The 18,575-nt window shown below is 39.5% G+C and overlaps 1 protein-coding gene and 1 long non-coding RNA gene across 2 annotated transcripts in view; one reads left to right on the top strand and one right to left on the bottom strand.

The window, feature by feature from the left end:
* LOC145445975 (uncharacterized) overlaps nucleotides 1–7,535 on the top strand; it is a 103,973-nt gene extending 96,438 nt beyond the window's left edge. The window contains exons 28-32 of the mRNA XM_080324149.1: nucleotides 855–980; nucleotides 4,415–4,525; nucleotides 4,582–4,800; nucleotides 5,921–6,075; nucleotides 6,964–7,535. Of these exons, the coding sequence (XP_080180275.1) occupies nucleotides 855–980; nucleotides 4,415–4,525; nucleotides 4,582–4,800; nucleotides 5,921–6,075; nucleotides 6,964–7,208 (856 nt within the window). The 3' untranslated portion in view covers nucleotides 7,209–7,535. The remainder of the gene's footprint in view (nucleotides 1–854; nucleotides 981–4,414; nucleotides 4,526–4,581; nucleotides 4,801–5,920; nucleotides 6,076–6,963) is intronic.
* A 5,884-nt stretch (nucleotides 7,536–13,419) lies between these two features.
* On the bottom strand, nucleotides 13,420–16,643 carry LOC145445742 (uncharacterized). The gene is made up of 2 exons (XR_013917106.1): nucleotides 16,297–16,643; nucleotides 13,420–13,618 (listed from the first exon to the last, which is right to left on the bottom strand). It is a non-coding gene; the product is annotated as an uncharacterized LOC145445742 (long non-coding RNA).
* Nucleotides 16,644–18,575: the final 1,932 nt, after the last annotated feature.

The following is an 18,575-nucleotide window of genomic DNA, read 5'->3' as shown; positions in this document are numbered from 1 at the left end:
TGTAGGCTGTAGAAGTCACTAAACTATATGAAGTAGAACGGGACGTGGAAAACTATTCATTGAGACTGGGCGATGGGAATTTCGGAAAATACAATTGAATGAAAAATGACATGATGCATCGCAAAATATTGATATGGTGTTCCTTTACTGAGATGCTTCGACGTTATCCCCAAATCAAACTCAGTTTCAATTATGAAAGTAAATTTCACTTCACGGAACCACAATCATGTAAATAAATCTGATTTGCTTCAAAAGTCGTTGCAGTAGAAATGGAAATGGAAAAGTAGATACTGCGACTGTCACTTCAATAAGTTGAGCTTGTAATAAAAATCTGAGTTAGGTGTGGGAGCAGTATCCAATACTGCTCTACTCTGGTATTTCACAATTGAATAGTATATTCATATTGAAATAAACCCGAATGTTTTCGGCTGACACTCGTCAGGGGCAATCGTCAGCAACTAGTAGAGAATTGGACAGAACATTGTATATCAACAATCGTATCACAAAATATGACGTCACCAGCATGAAATTTCAAGCGAGAGAGCGTTCAAAGTACTATTTTCAGGTGGTAACTTTGGTGATACGATTGTTGATATACAATGTTCTTTCGAATTCTCTACTAGTTGCTGACGATTACCCCTGACGAGTGTCAGCCGATAATATTCGGGTTTATTTCAATATGAATATACTATTCAATTTTATATTGAAGTTCTGTACCTCCAAGAAGCTCTGGTATTTTCGGATCTCAATTTATCATTTTATCCACTTCCGTCCTCTATTGTCGCGTGTCCTCTGGTTTCCTGGACTCTGTTACCATGTTCTTCCAAGCTCTGATTGATTTTCATTGGTTTTAGACCTCTGTCAAGGCCGAACTTCAAGAGAGCAGTAATTTCACTTATGGTATCCTGGACGGTCTCCATACTATTTGGATTGATACCGCTGATCCCTTCCACCGAGGACTATTTTCTGAAATTTGTATCGTGAGTAAATAGCTTTAATAATTTTACGGTGTTGGGTCAGGGTATGTTGAGATTGAATAAATATGGAAACTCCATACAGATGTCCCATTTTTATATTCGCGAAAACAACATAGTGACTTGATCCAATGTAGTTTACAACCAATGCAACCAATGAAACTAGAAAGACATGGATTATAAGGATGGTTATCATGTTTGATCGCGACCTCGGCGAAACAACGGGTAAAGTGAATATCAAACGTGGCATCGACAACGGTATGTACTCTTGCGATATATCTGTGTTACCACTCGCACTGCGAATAGTAAAAACCTCAAAAATCACCCATAAGAATAACAAACCGCCGGTTTTTCTGACATCCTTCATTTTCTGTACAATGCACTGATAGTTAGTTGATTTAGTTTTATGAATCATATCTGATCAAAACTTGTTATTCAACCTTTCATATGCGCTTTGGATTACAGCGAGAGTCAGTGAACACTAGGGTTACCATACGTCGTCTTTTAAAAGGATCTGTCCTCTTTTTTGATTTTTCTGAAAGTTTGCTCGGAGGACGCCCAAATGTCCTGTTTTTGAGATTTTGTCCAGTTTTTTGAGAATTTCGTTTAAATATGGAGTAAATTCGAGTAAGGTACAGTAAATCAGCATTGAAGTAACGCTCCGGCGGCTATTTTGGGCGCTGGGCCTGAAAATTGACCTTTTATATTCCTATTCAGTCAACCGACCACGAAGTGGGTGAAGATTTACCAATTTTTCAGGATTTTCCCGCGGTATTTCAGGTCTAAAAATTTTGAAAAAGTGTCCTCTTTTCAGATTTACAAAATATGGTAACCCTAATAAACACGATATGCCATACTACATCCATCGCAAACTGATAGTTATGCGCGCAGCTTGAGGTCGTGACAGAAATGACAGGAAATATTTGAGTTACAGTACTGTAGATGAACATTCCTGCTCAATACACGCAAAGGTCATTTGCAACATCACGAAAAAACAGAATTTGTTAGAGCTTTAAAGAAAATGAAAATTGAATAAGCACAGTCTCGTGACCAGTAGTGTATCAGCACACCGTAGCCATAGTGTGAAGAATTTTGAAAAAATGTAGGTCTTTCATTTCCGAAGAACTCACGCGCGGGCATGATTACGGTTGCATTTAAAACAAAAATCAACATTTTTTTTCAAAGTAATGACGTCACGAAAATTCAATTGTGACGTTATAGTGGATTGATATTGCTAATTCAAAATTATAGGGTAAATATAGCTCCTTTGACGAAATATCTGTACTATTGCTGTTGAACAGACTATTTTGCGGGTTCCAACCATCCCATATCGTATTCGTCGGTACATCGGATGGTAATCGGCCGTTGGCTTATACAACATATTTTTGAGAAGTATTTAGACCATTAAGCAGTGGCGGCTCGTGACAATATCGGGTGGTGGGGCAAGGGCTGCGAGCGACTTTTATCAACATGACGTCACAATGGCGTTTTCCAATGTAAAACAGTAACTTTATAGTCACATGAATTTCCCAACAACAGTGATTTTAACGTAGGTGCCGCGAGAGGTTTGCCGGTGAGCCGTGACTTGAAGTGTGGTAAAAAATGTTTTATTCATTTTTTTTTTAAATCAAAGGATTATTTTACAAAATGTACGTGAACTAAGAATCGTCCCTGTGCCACGAATCAATTATCAGGTTATCCTTAGTAGCATGCGTTATGATTTCATAGTAGAGTTAGAGATTTTGCAAATCGATAGGCCCTAATTTTTCTAAGCCCGTCCGAGAGTGTTTCGTACACGATCCTGGTGTGTTACGACCACTGAGCTGGTGGTTACGACCAGGTGATAGGCAACCAAAGCGGAGGCACCCGGCGTACGATTGGATCAATGGACTGGACAGCTTAGACCTCTAATTTTCGCTCAAAAGGCAACTGCGTAAACTACGTACGGAGCAAAGATTCAATACGATTCATGTTCGCACTTGACTTGACCTGACTAATTCCAATGACTAGAACTCGACAGATTGAGTAAGCCTAACTGGAAAGGTCAACGAGTTCGGACACATACGCAATTGTTATCTCATAGATTGGGCCTGTCATATTGAATCCAGATGATCAATTTGAATGGTCTTTGAAGAACTAAGGACAGCAGCCTCGGAACTTCGGTCTCGGAACAACATAGGACATTTTGGCCTTGAAACTGGAGACTGTGACACAACACATACGGCTTACTGTCTATAAGTCTGCTGCGAAATCGTCGTTGGAAAATATATTAATCAATAAATACATGAATGAAAGCCGCAAACTTAGTACACTGTTACAAGAAATCATCAAGAAGTAGCATAGGCCTACGCAGTCTCATACATAACCCATTCCGGCATGGTACACTGTCAAAATCAATACAAACAAACGAACACCGAACGGCTTTTGCGTAAATCTGTTAGCGATAAATGAAGAGTCAGCTCTCACTCGACTTCGGAAACGAAATTACCACCAACATAGTTCAGTGACAAACTTAAAACTTGTTTGTTACAGCGGTCGATACTACCATAAAGACTTACCGTGCCAAACTGCCAAATGTCATGACCGATCTCGGTATGCAACATCGTCAAAATCAATGGAGACCAATACCGGCTTTTGAGTAAAATCTGTTTGCTGTACAATGTACAATTGTACATGATAGATCAGCACACACTATACTTCGGAAACGAAATTACTACCCTTATCTTTAAGTAGCAAGCCTGAAACTTGGAGCAGTGTTAAATACAACCTTCACGACATATCATACCAAGTTTCAAGAATTATCATGGTGCGAAACACCGTCAAAATCGACCTATACCAGCAAAGGTCGACTCGACGCATATTACGGTAACCGAGTTCAGATATAGATGCGATTGTTACATCACACCTTAAGGGCAACCAGGCATATTCGCCCCGGTTGCTCGGCCATTTTACGAATAGGAGAGAGTAAATCACCGTTTCTTTATTGTGCGCGGCTTTGAGAGAATAGATAGTGGAAGCTTGTTATGAGCGCTACCGGGGCAAGCCCCGGCTAGGCATTCACAAAGCGAAAACACAGAAGAGAATTCGATTTTCGCAGATACTTCGCTATGTATGGGCATTTGCAAGCGAAAGCACAAGAAGAACGCGGGTTTCGCTGTGATCTCGGTATATATTGAGCGCTGTGCGTCTATAAATGGTTAAATTATTATTGAACAGAATTTTAGGTGGGGCAATGCCCCAGTTGCCCTATAGGACGAGCCGCCACTGCCATTAAGGCATAATTTTACAACTTAGAAATAACACAATTTTTCAAAAGGCCTTTGTTTATAACACAAAGTGCTTTAAAACACCGTTTGTTTTAAATGCAACCCTAGACATGATAAAGTTAAAATTGGATATAATTTATGCGCTCGAACAATGACTATGCTAAATATTTCCAGATTTAATGACACTTCGATTTTCAAAACGAAGGTCAATCAGACCGATCAGAAGCGCATCATTACCTGGCTCAGTTTAATGAAGAATTTCACAAGCGAAGATAATGTTGACAAGTGAGATCATACTGATTAGTGCAAAACGTGTGAAATTGAAGATATTGACTCAACAGCACTGGGTGGGAAACGTTGAGGAGACTTGTCGCAAAAATCAATCCAAGTAACCCGATAAAGACGACCCACGAATTCGGATACTATTCCAGTCACACAGTTTGCCTTCCCACATTATTTCCTGACCGCAAAGACAAGGCATGGATGTACTCGTTCATTCTTCTGGTAACCAATTTTCTGGCGTTCGTATTCATGCTCATCTGCTACGTGAAGTTATACAGGTGAGAGATATAAGTTCACAACAAAGCATTCGGTGCTGGTATATTTTAGGATGCGTCTTATGGAAATCACTTGTTTTTACGCAAAATTTCGAAAATCACGTGGTGGAATATGTAAGATATTTGAGCAATTGAACTCAATTTGAAGACCGTTGCCCAATTTGTACTCTTCAAATCAACAAAACGACATTCATCGCTAAAACGCTTGTAATTTCGCTAATGATGTATATTCATTTCGTCAAGTTCTTTAGCAGTCATTTCAACTTGCCTATATCGATAAACTTACGTATGCCATGCGTATAATATTATGCGGCAACCAACCCATGTACCCGGGGCAATATATTGAGCATTGATATTGTGACCAAGTGCCTGGTACTGATTACGGTCGATGTTAACTGGCTGGACAAAGACAAATCACGGACCTTCTTATCTGATTGCGCAAAGCAGGGGTCGCGAACCTTTTGCGCTAGAGTAGTCATATTGGCCAAATATTATCAATTGTATTTCCTAAAGAACGATATGTCAATCACCTTCGGCGTGACAATTAAGGATTCGTGACTTGATGGTACAAGGAAATAGAAATTGAAGTCAATGCTAACTCTGTCTCACGTCCAGGATTTATGATGTCTTATATTCGTCACGTCTGATTTTGGAGCATTGATTGTATTTTATTGTCGTGCCGGCAAATTATCTCTTACATTGTATGCCATATTTAGGCCTTTTTGGATCGTGGTGCAATTCATCATACGTAGTCATTGGATGCGTTGCAAAAGATTAACAAGTGAATAGCATATCTTTCTTGTTTAATGAATATAAATACCAACAATGCAATGCCTTGTATACTGTGTAAACTTTGCTCCGCATGTATCAAATACCACCATTGAAAAATTGTACTTGAAATAAAAACGTACAGAATAGTGTCGTGACTTTTCAGTTGCGCGAATTGATAATTTAAAACTGTAATATCTCTGATACGATCATTTAACCGTATTTTCCTCGCGAATCATATTTTCTCGACCTCGTCCAAAAGGCCACGTAAACGACAAAGATCTCTGAAGGCAACTTTTGCATTTTCGAAATTCTACAGCGTATGAGGTCTATCACACTTGTAGTTCTTTCACAGAAAGGCGAGCAGTACAAAGGCTCTCGAATCAGCAAAATCTCGCGACCAAAGGAGCAAGCAAAGTGCTACTATGCAACGCAAGATCACCAGGATCCTCGTGACCGATTTTCTTTGCTGGATGCCTGTATGCATTATGGGTTTCTTGAAGCTGGCAGGTACATGATTGCGAATTGAGAAACAAATTTCAACTCTCTACTATCATAAGTGGGTGGGTACCTAGTAATGATTCTCAACAGTTGCTCTAAGAGTCAGGGCAATATCATCAGGGGACATTGTTCTTAGTCTCATACGTCGGACCGGCAAATGTCATCAAATATTCAAGTTTAATGACGTATTTGGTTTTGGTGATGGGAATTGCTACAGAGAATCAACACAGACTAATATAATGGACTTACAAAGTCATCTGCAGCATCGAGTAGCGTCACTTGTGCGTGACTTGCGGGATGCTTGAGGTTACTTGGAGACGAGCCAAACACAGGATCTATAATAGCGGGTATCAATCCGATGCATTTGACGCACTGCTTCCGCACCGGGTCCCCATAACGTATACAAGGACTGTGGATATTGACTTCGTTGCCTGCAATGCACGTGACGACAACCTATACGAGTTTATCAATAGTCACCAAGGTTCATTGATCCTACCTCCCAAACACACATACAATCGACTTTACATCAAGATGCCGTGTTAATCACTTCCTGCACCCAGCGAAGTCTGGCGGGCTTAGAATGATAATTGCCTTGGCATATTTTACTGTAATCGCATCTGTAAAATGATTAGCGTCTTTCGAAACTGTTACTGCAATGTTACGCATTGACTACATATAATGGAATGAAGAGGAATAATCCTGTTCCTAGTTCCTGAATGGGGGTTGGAGATATTCCATCCAAATCGTCTTTGAATGTGACAGTGTTACATACAATTGCAGAGTAGCAAATCGAAGCGATATTACCTATATGTATAACAAGCATGTACAGAATCTAATGGTGAAGGGATATCGTGTTCAATTATCATTTATACTTTCGTTTACAATAATTATTTTTAGGTATTAATATCCCGGACGACGCCTACCTGCCAACCGGTTTACTCATCCTCCCGATTAACAGCGCTCTCAATCCATTTCTCTACTCCAATCTTCCTGATCGTCTGTTAGCTCAGAAAAGCAAATTAGTCCGTTGGTTGCGGAGCTCTCTTCCGCCCCGCCGGAAATCAATGAAAATGAACGTGATCGAGATGGACACTTCGAAACGAGTCGGCCTGGACGGTGGAAACTTGAAATTGCATTGTTAATTTTAGGAGCAGAAAAATGCCTTGGATATTGCCATATATCATTAGTTAACATTTGGGATGACGTTTCTAAAATATTATCTCTACGTTGGTGTTGAGCGTGCATGTAATCAGTTTTCTATTGATGTATAAGACTTTGGACGGTTTTGGACGTTGTTATGAATATAACTTTATGCTTTTATGATCGGTCTTTTTACCGCCCCTTGCGTTTCTATCATTTCAAAATCCTCATTATATAGCCCAAATGAGTGAAGTGTGATTTCGACCAGAAACACTTATTAAATTAGTAATGTGCTAAGCGAAAAAAATGTGCTAAGCGAAAAAGTATTCGATTGCCGATTTTCAAGGATGTGTGTTATCGCATATTTTAACTAATACTTTCAAGGTAACATAAGCAACAAACCCCCGAAATATTTCCAAGATAGAGGCTTGCGTCATATAAATTTGCTTTTGCTGTACACCCCTAATCAGCAAAGCTGGTCGGCTACTTACGACCAAAACTGCTTCACGAGTTTTTGTATCCTGAGTCAAGCCGCAGCCTAATGATATATGACACGATTAGACATATGTAGAACGTTGCTACTCATCAATTGACATTAACTACTTATATTATCAACTTTTGGTTGACTACTTCGCTCCATTATTAGTGGTAACAAATTTCCTTCGCATATGAATTTGTAATGGTACTGCATTTACGTATTCATCCGATAAAATTGGAATGCTACTGACTTTCACTTAATGATTGTCGGGGGTTCGAAATTGCATGCGAACAAGAGCAAAATAAATTGCCGGACGAACATATTCACTCTACGTTTCACTTTTGATGATTTCTAACGAATATGTAAAAACCACCTTACTTTTTATTTGAAACTCTGTCCTACTCATTTTACGGCGGCTGTATATTACAACATAACCGGGATAATAATGTATTCAATGTATTGATTAATATTGCGTGCTACTTTTATAAGAATCATAATAAACGGACTTTTGATGAAAAAATATTTCGTCTGGTATTTCATTGCATCACAATTGTTACCTGCCTATTTCATGAGAGTGGTAGGCTACCACAGAGTCTTCGATTACTGAAACGTACCAACATAGATTTGGGACGCGACAAAAACCACTATAATACAGTTATCACGAACAGAAACATAGTACAGTTCCAATACGGGTAGAACAGGGACGGACAACTTCTCCAGTCGTTTTTACGCGTTTTTATTCACCTATACAAGGATTAGGAGTATTTAAAGCAGATTTTAAGTTTGAAGCATAGAAACCAAAACAGTATTCAATGAATTTTTTAATGTAATGTATTTCAATAGCTCTTGAACTCAATGAGACATCTGTGGTCGATCAAAGTGATAAACAGGTTCGCTGAACTCGTAAACTGCATGTCACACACAAAGAAAACAAACAACTAAAGAATAAACAAAAATCACTATTTATTGTGTCCGAAGAAAAGAATGAGTAGCCTATAGTCCCAATAATTTGACGTGGTGAGCTATTAGTGGAGACTTGCGGCAGATTGTGACCGCAGGCGGTATGTTGCGTGCCCCTGGTATAATGTGTATATACGAATGAGGGCATGGGATTTTTCCAAATTTACCAAGTTAAAAATTCATTACGATTGAGCACAAGTGTAAACGCCGGTATTGAAATCCTTTTCGTGTTGACAAACTTACGCGTAAGCCCCACTCTCGCCCTCTACTCACACATTCACGCTTAAATACCCTACAGTCACTATCATTTGACGTGAAAAGCAACTAGTGGGGGATTGCGGGAGACTGTGGCTGCAGGCCACATTATTACGACCGAAAACTTTCCGTGGGCCGCTTACAATTATGTCGCGGGCCGTATGTTGCCCGTCCCTGGGGTAGAAGATGGATAATAACGGACTAGTAGTAATGGTTCAGGGTGTATCTTCGCAACGAACGTCAAACGACTATAGATGTGGGATTTGACGAAATAAATTTAGTCACCAAGATACAGGAGCTGTTTCGCCTTATTCGCCCAGTTTTTATTCCCATTTTCAAAAGACTTGATGCCAACACATCCCAAACTAATTTCTTTCTTACCATATATAGAACGTGACATATTTTACAATAAAGCTATTGAGGATAAATTTTTGCAATATCAAAATAGAACCAGTTGACTTAGTATTGCAAGGAGGCAAAACCTACTTGAGTACTTTCAATATGTAGTGATGCATTACTGACCGCTAGGGATGGCGTGAACCTCTAAAAGATTCATGTTACTGTGAACGCGAATCTTTTTTCAAAGGTTCTGTGTGAACGCGATCACGAACCTATGACGCCAAGTGACGTCATATTGCGTATTCAAACACTGTATTTCAGTGAAGTGATATATCAACGTAGATAGGGGAGATGTGGTACCGATGGATCACTGGGACCGAAAATACTTTGAAAATTCTCTATGATAATTCCATGATTACACTCCGTGAACTTGTCTACAATTGCATGCTGGCAACATCTTTCCTCACATACAAAAAAATTCAACGTGCGCGAGCTATGGGGTCTCTCACAGATGTTTTTTGTTTTGGGGGGTCTAAACTAAATTTTGATCGACATATACATTTTTCTTAGTAACCTTCAACACGAACAAACCAGCAATCATTTTTATTGTGAAGTCTAGGGCTTGTATCATGCTATATAATGGAAGCTATTATTTTTTTCAGTACTTTCCTTGAATGGAATTTTTTTCGATTCATGTACAAAATTAGTAGGGTGGGGACCGATGATACATTAGCCAAATCAAGCAAAATAATCAAGCATACTAATCACGAAACAAATGAAACATGACTACGTACAGAAAATCTTTATGTAATAATTGCATATGATGTTTTATCGCTATAACGAGGTCTTTGGAAGTCACACAGTCGATTTTCGGGCAATATGTAGGTACCCTCAAATTTATAAGTCCGAGCCTAAATCGAAACGTGATTTTATGACAACATTTGAGTCAATATTTAATCTATTTTTTGACGATTGCGACGGAAAATTCTTCTTTGGCTTGCTGTAGCTTAGATTATAATACTGAGCAAGAAAAGTTGTCACGTCTGAGTTTTTTAGGGTATATGTGTCATAGGTCCCCGGGTCGTGTGCCATTGGACCCACCGGTTGGGGACCGATGACACGTTCGAGCAACAAATTTTAAACGTCCATAAATATTTTTTGAGAAGACGGATATTCCTGTATACGTGCGCGATAGGTATAGAGCAGAGGTCTCAAACTCAAATGTGCTCGCGGGCCAGTTTTCCAGTTTTGACGACGCCGCGGGCCGCAGCATTTATAGGGGTGTTCTATGTCTTTTCAAGTAGGCCTTATTTGGTGGGAATGAATTGTCCTATTGAAAGTGAGCCGATCCAGCAGACTGGCAGTAAACACACATCGCCAAAATGTGATTTACTCTTGTATCAATTTAGGCCTGGCACGAAGAATCATCACATTATACCTATTTGAATAGAATTGTTGTGGTTCTTGATATATATTAATTATAAGATATAGACACCATGGGTGGAAAAATGTATGATGCCATCATAAAAGCTATCGGGTTATAATTTTGCAGCTGCTATGAATATTTTGAATATAACAGATTGATAATAAAGACTGATCTGATATCAAAACATTTTTAGGTTGAGCATTGTAATTCCAATCCAGGATTCGGGTATACTTCTGATAAGTAGGCCTATAGGCTATTTATTAATCTCATGGCCAAATATCTTCAAATAATATAAATATATTAATGAATGTGTCCTAGTGCTTGAAATGTCGGAACGCCGAACTTCCCATTGTTGTTACATCGTTAAAGCGTATACCACTACCTTTAAGTGACCTTGTATAATAACATGGTTTAGCGACCAAAAATGTATAACTAACAGATTGCCAATGGTTGCCATACTTGCTTGGATAGCGAAATACCAAGCTGCGACCTGTGTGCCTTGGAATCAACTTTTATCAAAATACACCAACCAAAACTCTGTCAACAAAAGGAGTTCGTGTACCACCTAAAAATAGTACATTGAACGCTCTCTCATTCGAAATTTCATGCTGGTGACGTCATATTTTGTGATACGATTGTTGATATACAATGTTCATTCCAATTCTCTACTAGTTGCTGACGATTACCCCTGACGAGTGTCAGCCGAAAATATTCGAGTTCATTTCAATATGAATATACTATTTAATTGATTACTACTATTCCCCCTGATACGCAATTAGTTGTGTTGCGTCCGTGGTTCTAACAAATTCACGGCATTCAGAGTCACTCCGAGTTCACTCGAGTCCATTTCATTTTATCATCGAGTTAGCCCGAGTCTGAGTAATTCTAAGAAAGCTCGCGTCCGAGTCCAACTCACAAATTTCAGTCACGAATCGTCTAAGGGTCAGGTTTTTTCGTCATTAATTGGAAATGTGACGAAATAGTGAATCTTCCACTGCATGGTAGCGTTTGCATTTGATTTGATAGTGAAGTTTGATGAATAGTTTCAGGCTTTCGGAGCAATTTAAGAGGGAATTTTCAGTTTATAACCTGAAAGATATATGTGACACTTATATATTGTCAAAATAATAAACACCTAAAATGTCGTCGCGGGCCGCACGAAATGCTCTGGCGGGCCGCATGCGGCCCGCGGGCCGCGTGTTTGAGACCTCTGGTATAGAGCTTGTATCAAAGTGCTGAGCCAGCAAAAGATCTGCTCTTTTCGGCTGAACATTTTGGGGCCAGCGATCATTTTCCAATTTTTGATCCATCGGTACCACATCTCCCCTACCTAGAGACGACTCAGGCCACATTTTGCCACAATGCTGAAGTACATGCTGACTTTTTAAATGTTACCAAATATATCAACTAGGGCAATCAAATGCTATAATTATCCTATAAAATCAATATCTTCTATAGCTTCGCCAACAATTTCGAAGAGGACTTGCAAGGGAAAATAAGCTTACGCCTTGGCCATCTACGCCAGACCAAACATTGTATTCGGCATCTGACTATTGCTTGATACAGGGTATAGTGTGTAAAGCGTGTTTCTATATACTTGCTACCGAAACTACCCCATTAACAAATTGTACAGCAGCCAACACCCCAATCGCACTGATTTGTTTTTTATGATACAATAAACATATTAAATCAAGTTGGTTCCGATACGCTAGGGCTGCCATATTTTTGTGCCACAAATTCTGGAAGATCTTTAGCGCCCACTAGTGGATTTCAAAATGGGTTATGAGCACATTGTCGATCAATATGACGTCACACCAGCGAACCTTTGTCTTCCGACTTGAGGGGCTCACGATCCGGTATAGGAGTATGTAGCTATATTTTTTCAGCCCCATCCCGCCCAAATAAACACTGATCTTGTGCCAACCGAAAGGTAATCGATGCAATTTCTTGGGGCTAACTATATGCATCCGGTCGTTAAATGATTTGTATGAATTTTCTCAGTAACAGTGGTTATCACATATATTACCATATAATTTTGATCCTCTGGCCGCCCACATTATGAGAGTTATCGGTAGAGCTGGTGGAGGATGATGACTTCGGAAAGGCAAGGAGCGTAATTGTACATCGTTCATGTCACACCGATAAGATTATTTATCAGCCTAATGCCGGTGCGCACCACTGAGACATATAAACACTGCACATCCGGTGCTTTCCAGCTATTTACGGCCGCGACTCCATTTGCAATTTGAAAGTTTTCCGTGACCCATTTAAAAAATTGATTAGCTGATTGCTAATTAAAGGTCGGCACATTTGCCCAGACTTACGGCCTATTTTGGAAGCTGATTAAGTTCAACATCTTCGCGAACCCTAGAATAAAGGCAAACTACATACACACACAAAAAAATTTACCTCTATTTACCGCGAAATGTCTGGAAGCAGGGTGGCCAGCCACTTGGCAGTAATATGGCATTACCGTCACTCAATGTCAATTCAACTTACACCCGTCCGGTAATCTAGCTTTACACGCCAGACTGTAATGTTACAGTCACCTCTGGTATATTCAATCTACATTCTCTCCTGTACATTTACGAGCGAGAATGTAATTTTACCGCCTACCTAGTACCTACAACCCTACATGCTGTCATTTGTAAATCAGATTACATGCCGGCTTCTAAATTCACGTACATCAATACCTATCCCAAAGCAACGCGATGCCAAAATACCGCAAAAGTATCTTCACGCTTTAAAAATGACATTGGGACAACTGTATATTCATTCATGATTCACGATAAAAAAGTATTGCTGCTGGAGGTCTAATTCTTCTTTAGGAGGAATGCAAATATAGCACAAGTGGTCCCAAGAAAAGGTGAATTAATTCCACCGCCGGATAAACTTCCAATTGTTTCTTTTTCTCGTCTTCATTCCTTCTGTGTGACTAGTATCTTGCAGTTCCACTAAAAAGAACTCATGCGTAAGTCTCTATATTAAAGGGGCACTGCGCTCTAAAAATGATGTGGTCTCAAATTGAAGGTCAAAACGAGCAAAAATTTTTGGCCGCAGCCATTTCCTTCAGTACGCCACCGTAATGGAGCTGCAATTTATTGAAATTTCTACAAGACCAGCTGCCGCGGCTGCTTAACCCGTTACGTGGCACGATGTCTTCATCGTCGCACTTGCTCGACGCGATAAGGCAGTCACGCAGAGAACGAAACTTAGACATATTTCCTTCATAACATCGGCTGACAACTATCTAAAATTCGTTCTCTGCGTGACTGCCTAATCGCGTCGAGCAAGTGCGACGGTGAAGATATCGTGCCATGTAACGGGTTAAGCAGCCGCGGCAGCTGGTCTTGTAGAAATTTCAATAAATTGCAGCTCCAACACGGTGGCGTTCTGAAGGAAATGGCCGCGACCAAACATTTTTGTTCAGTTTTACCTTCAAGTTGAGACCACATCATTTTTAGAGCGCAGTGCCCCTTTAAGCAAAGTTCCTAACCTAGACATGACATTACAATAACTACCAAGACAAATAGGCTAACAAAAATATAACAATTTTTGAAGTACCGGTATTGGTACATTGTGTGATGATGGCTCCGGCTGGCCCTAAGGTGCAGCTGGAATCACAAAATTTTCCAAATTTTTTTTATTGCAGAATCTTGAAGTATGAAACTAGTTCTTTTCAAAAATGTATTGCTCTTGTCTGATTTCGAATTAGAAGTATGTTGAAATACGATTTCAAATCCCCCATTTTCGTAGAAATTCAGCCCCATACTCTTTCATTCATTTAAACTCACTCAAAATTGTCTATAAGCATTCTGCCAAGCTGATTTTATACAATAAATAGAAGAGCCATATGTCTAATCGATGAAGCGTGACTTTCAAAACATTCAGCAGCCCAGCAGCAGCCGATCGCTTACCTGGGAAGAGCTGAAAGCTGTTGATTTTAGGAGCGTTGTTTATCGTATTGTATATTTTTCAAGATTGCATTGGTATATTGTTAATAGCTATTAGCTAATCGCTTAATTGACGATTAGGACAAAGACATACACTACGAAGTCATTTGGCATAGGGAAAGATAAAACCGTGGTAGAAAAGAACCAGTGGTTCCTGAGCAGGAGCTGAACAATCGAAGAAATCTTTTGAAAAAGATTGGTGCTTTCACCGCCTTCAACATCTGATAATGATGGTTCGGATTCGGTGGAATCGTTTTTCCTCGCAATTTCTACATTTTTGATGCAGTTGTTCTCAACACTGTGAATTACCTGACTGTGGCTCATCCGGTAAAGGATATTCGAACTGCACAGGCTATGCATAAGGGTTATGCAACTCAAATTAGTGTCGCAGTGTTATGATGAAATTGATGCTAAAATTGTATGTTTGAAAGATGTTGGGGGGGAAAATATGCGTGTAGTATCTTGACTCATACCAACCAAAATGGGTATTTCGACAATGTCACAATATTCTTGACATGTTGTTCCGTTTTCAAAACATCTAACTGATGTTTAGTTCAAGGTTTGCAAATTTTTCGAATATGGTATAGCAGTTTTGAGAAAAAATCATCAAATCAATCATACTTTATACGACTTATTTTGCATTTAGGCACATTCAATTGTCTTCAAATTTGGCTATATACTGAATAAAGCATGCCTGCACCATTTAAAAGCAACAAATTTCAAATACCTGCTTTACTTTTTCACCAAAATATTTTTCAATTTTCAAAGTTGATTTTCTCCCATTTCTAGTTTTTGGTAATATGATGTCGCGGGGACACGAAATTTTGATATCAGGTGACCTTCAATCCTGATCAAACTTTGCTCAGTACTAGCAATAAGACTGTTCTACCTGGTGAACTTATTGTTTTTGCTATAGGAGTTTAGGTGTACTTACTATGTTACTGATGATCTGAATTTTGTGAAAAATATTAGAAAATTCGGCACCGTACTGATATCAAACAAATATTTTGGTAATTTTTTCGAAAATTCGTTAGTTTCAAGCAGTTCACCAGGTGGTTAGAGACCTCAGAACACTTTATGAAGCCTTTGTTAGAATCTCTCAGCATCCATTGATGAGACAGGCGTTTCCCCGTACTAACCGTCCGATTCACCAATCTCCCCCCCAATTTGGGCCCAAGGAATTACTGTGAAATGCTGAAATTTATACCGTACATGAAGTTGGCTATGAATAGCTTACACACCAATTTTTGAGAATCTAGGATTCACTGTTCATAAAATATCGCAATTTGAAAATTTTGCGAGTCCAGCTGCACCTTAGGGCCTTAACAGGATATAGCAAAGATTCATGACTTACTTTATCTAATGCAGCGGTTCTCAACCTTTTTGGACATGCCCCACCCTCTTCTATGACCAAAACGTTTGCGCCCTCCTGCACTTATCGTCACGTCAAAAAAAGCACATCATCCAATACAGAGATAGGCAACCTTTTTGCTAATCACGGTCACATTTCAATTACTTAGGTAGCCTAAGGCCGCATTCCAGGGCATAGCCGCCGCATAGCAACCTATATTGCATCTAAGTCTGTCTTAAGCAATGCAGTTCGCCAGCTATTACCAACAGCTACCCAGCGCACTGAGCTTTAGGCTACTGCCAAATCTATGAAGTAATGAATGACTTACACGTGGGAATTGCTCTAGATCTTCAAAGAATATCAAAAATTTGCTCAAATGAAGTTAAGTGCAACTGCTGGAGTTTGAATTGGGCGAGCTTTCTTGAATACGAAATAAGTTTCTTCTTCAACAATCGTCTTCTGAAAATGGTTGTGAAACACATGTTTAGTCAGAATTCAGACAGATTTAGTCAATTTCTTACGCCCCCCAGGTTGAGAAACACTGATCTAATGTATTGAAGCAAAAGATTCCTCATTTGAGGCGGCATGTGTGCCAAACAAATCCAGCAGTGGATGGAAACATCTCTATGCTATGGACCGAAAATTACATGAACAAGCCAACAGTCTCAACTCCTCTGTGGCGTAGTATGTGGTGTGTGTAGTATGTCACATGTCACTATGTAAGTCGACTAATATCCCAAAATAGAACAGAGAATGTGGCGAATGAAATATTTCAATAATGAAATCAAAGTCATCCCGGTGGTGTGCACAGTCGTAGATATTCACGGTAACAAATACTATGTAGTACTGTACCTTTTACGATGCGTATCCCATTCAGCATTCCTAAGAATCTTGGACGATCCACTTTTTTCAAGCACAACAAGCTTCGCTCCACCCGGGTTGGAATACCGGTACGTTTAGCGAGCACCGATTCCATATTGGCTCTTCAGCCTTTGCTCAAATCTCAATAATGGCCAGACGACGATACGACACTCGAACGATTTCAAAATGAGTGTTATTCATCCGCTGACATGCCACCAATAATATTTCCTGGCCACGTTATAATGTTTGATTTAGGTCGTATTTTTTCATACAGAAACTTTTATCATTACATATAGTCATTACATATACATTCAATTACTTATTCGTAGTAGCTACATTTATCATATTTTGGAATCCGGAGAGGAGGACGCTTTCCAAAAGTCATAAAAATTAGTATACCGAAATTGAAAGCAGCTGATTTAGAAAAATTTACAGGAAATCTTGTTGCGTTGATAAAACAAAAGTTTGACTAGGTGTCCTTGGCGGACATTTTCTATTTTGTGAAAAGGGAGGACAAATCTTTCAAAAGGAGGACGTATGGTAACCATACATTAGGCAAAAGAAAGATGGTGCCTTGAAAGAGCTAAGTAGCTAAATTGATATGAAGCAATACCATATCAGTATTAATTGCTTTCGTGATGAAAGATGATGCGGGCCGCAAAATATGCGTCCGCGGGTCGCGTGTTGAGAACCTACGGTATGCACCATTCTGCATCCGCAGTTGAACGTAACATGCTACAGGGATTTATTATCAAGTTCAATGTTTATCATTATGCAGCATTTTCACGTCAGAATTTTTTGTGATGGCAATTGGACAGTTCATTAGCTCAACGATAGTCCTGTATAGCCGCTGTCCGGTAACTTTTTCCATCCCTTCGTAAACGGTAAGGCAAGAGACAACACGAATATAATACGCCTATTGCTAATACGTGATATGATGCGTTGTCTTATATTCTTATATTATTTTTCTCAGCAATCTGGGGATATACATACACACGCGCAATGATCAATGAGCCGAAAACAACGACTCAGATAGCCGCATTTTGACCACCCGTACTATATGCAATTGTAGTGGCGACATAATAGCGCAGTGGTATAATCCGCGGCTGCAACACCAATGGGTTGCGGGTTAGAGTCCGACCGAGGTCGACTTCTGAATTCCTGTACCTAAGTCTTGGGGGTTTATCTAGGCTCTCCACGCCGACTCATCCGCGTAAGCGGTGTCTTACAAAAGCCTAGAAGTCGGGAGTTACGAAATAAAAATGAATATCATCCTGGTGTAAATGACCGTAGTAGACGACATACACCATGGATACTTCAAAAAACTAAGCAACTATATGCTATTGATTGCCACATAAGAAGATGTATTCATCTCTTCGAATTCGCAAGCCATGCATTTTCTATTGTTTAGTTCGATGCCGTTGTTCGAAATTTCTATTATATGCCATGAATTTGCAACACGAAACTAATGTCGCTGTAGCTAATCAATAGAAATCGCTCGCAAAAGGGACTACTATACGACTACTTATTCAGATAATAGATACACATTAGTTTGGGCAGATCACGGAATACATGGTTTAACGTTAAAGCAAGACCCACGAGGAAATAACGATTGCCACTAATTAATAGTTCCATTACATACAAATCAGATACCAGCGAAAACGCATCAATGTACGACTATGTGAATCCGGTACACACTTTCGCATATCTGGTCGTCTGTTTCATATCGGATTTCTCAAATGGGTA

This window comes from Botryllus schlosseri, chromosome 1 (assembly GCF_051294905.1).
Source record: "Botryllus schlosseri isolate E-star chromosome 1, Bs_hap1, whole genome shotgun sequence".
In the NCBI taxonomy this organism is placed as follows: Eukaryota; Metazoa; Chordata; class Ascidiacea; order Stolidobranchia; family Styelidae; genus Botryllus; species Botryllus schlosseri.
Note: the sequence above shows the minus strand (reverse complement) of the source record. Positions and strands in the feature narration are given on the sequence as shown.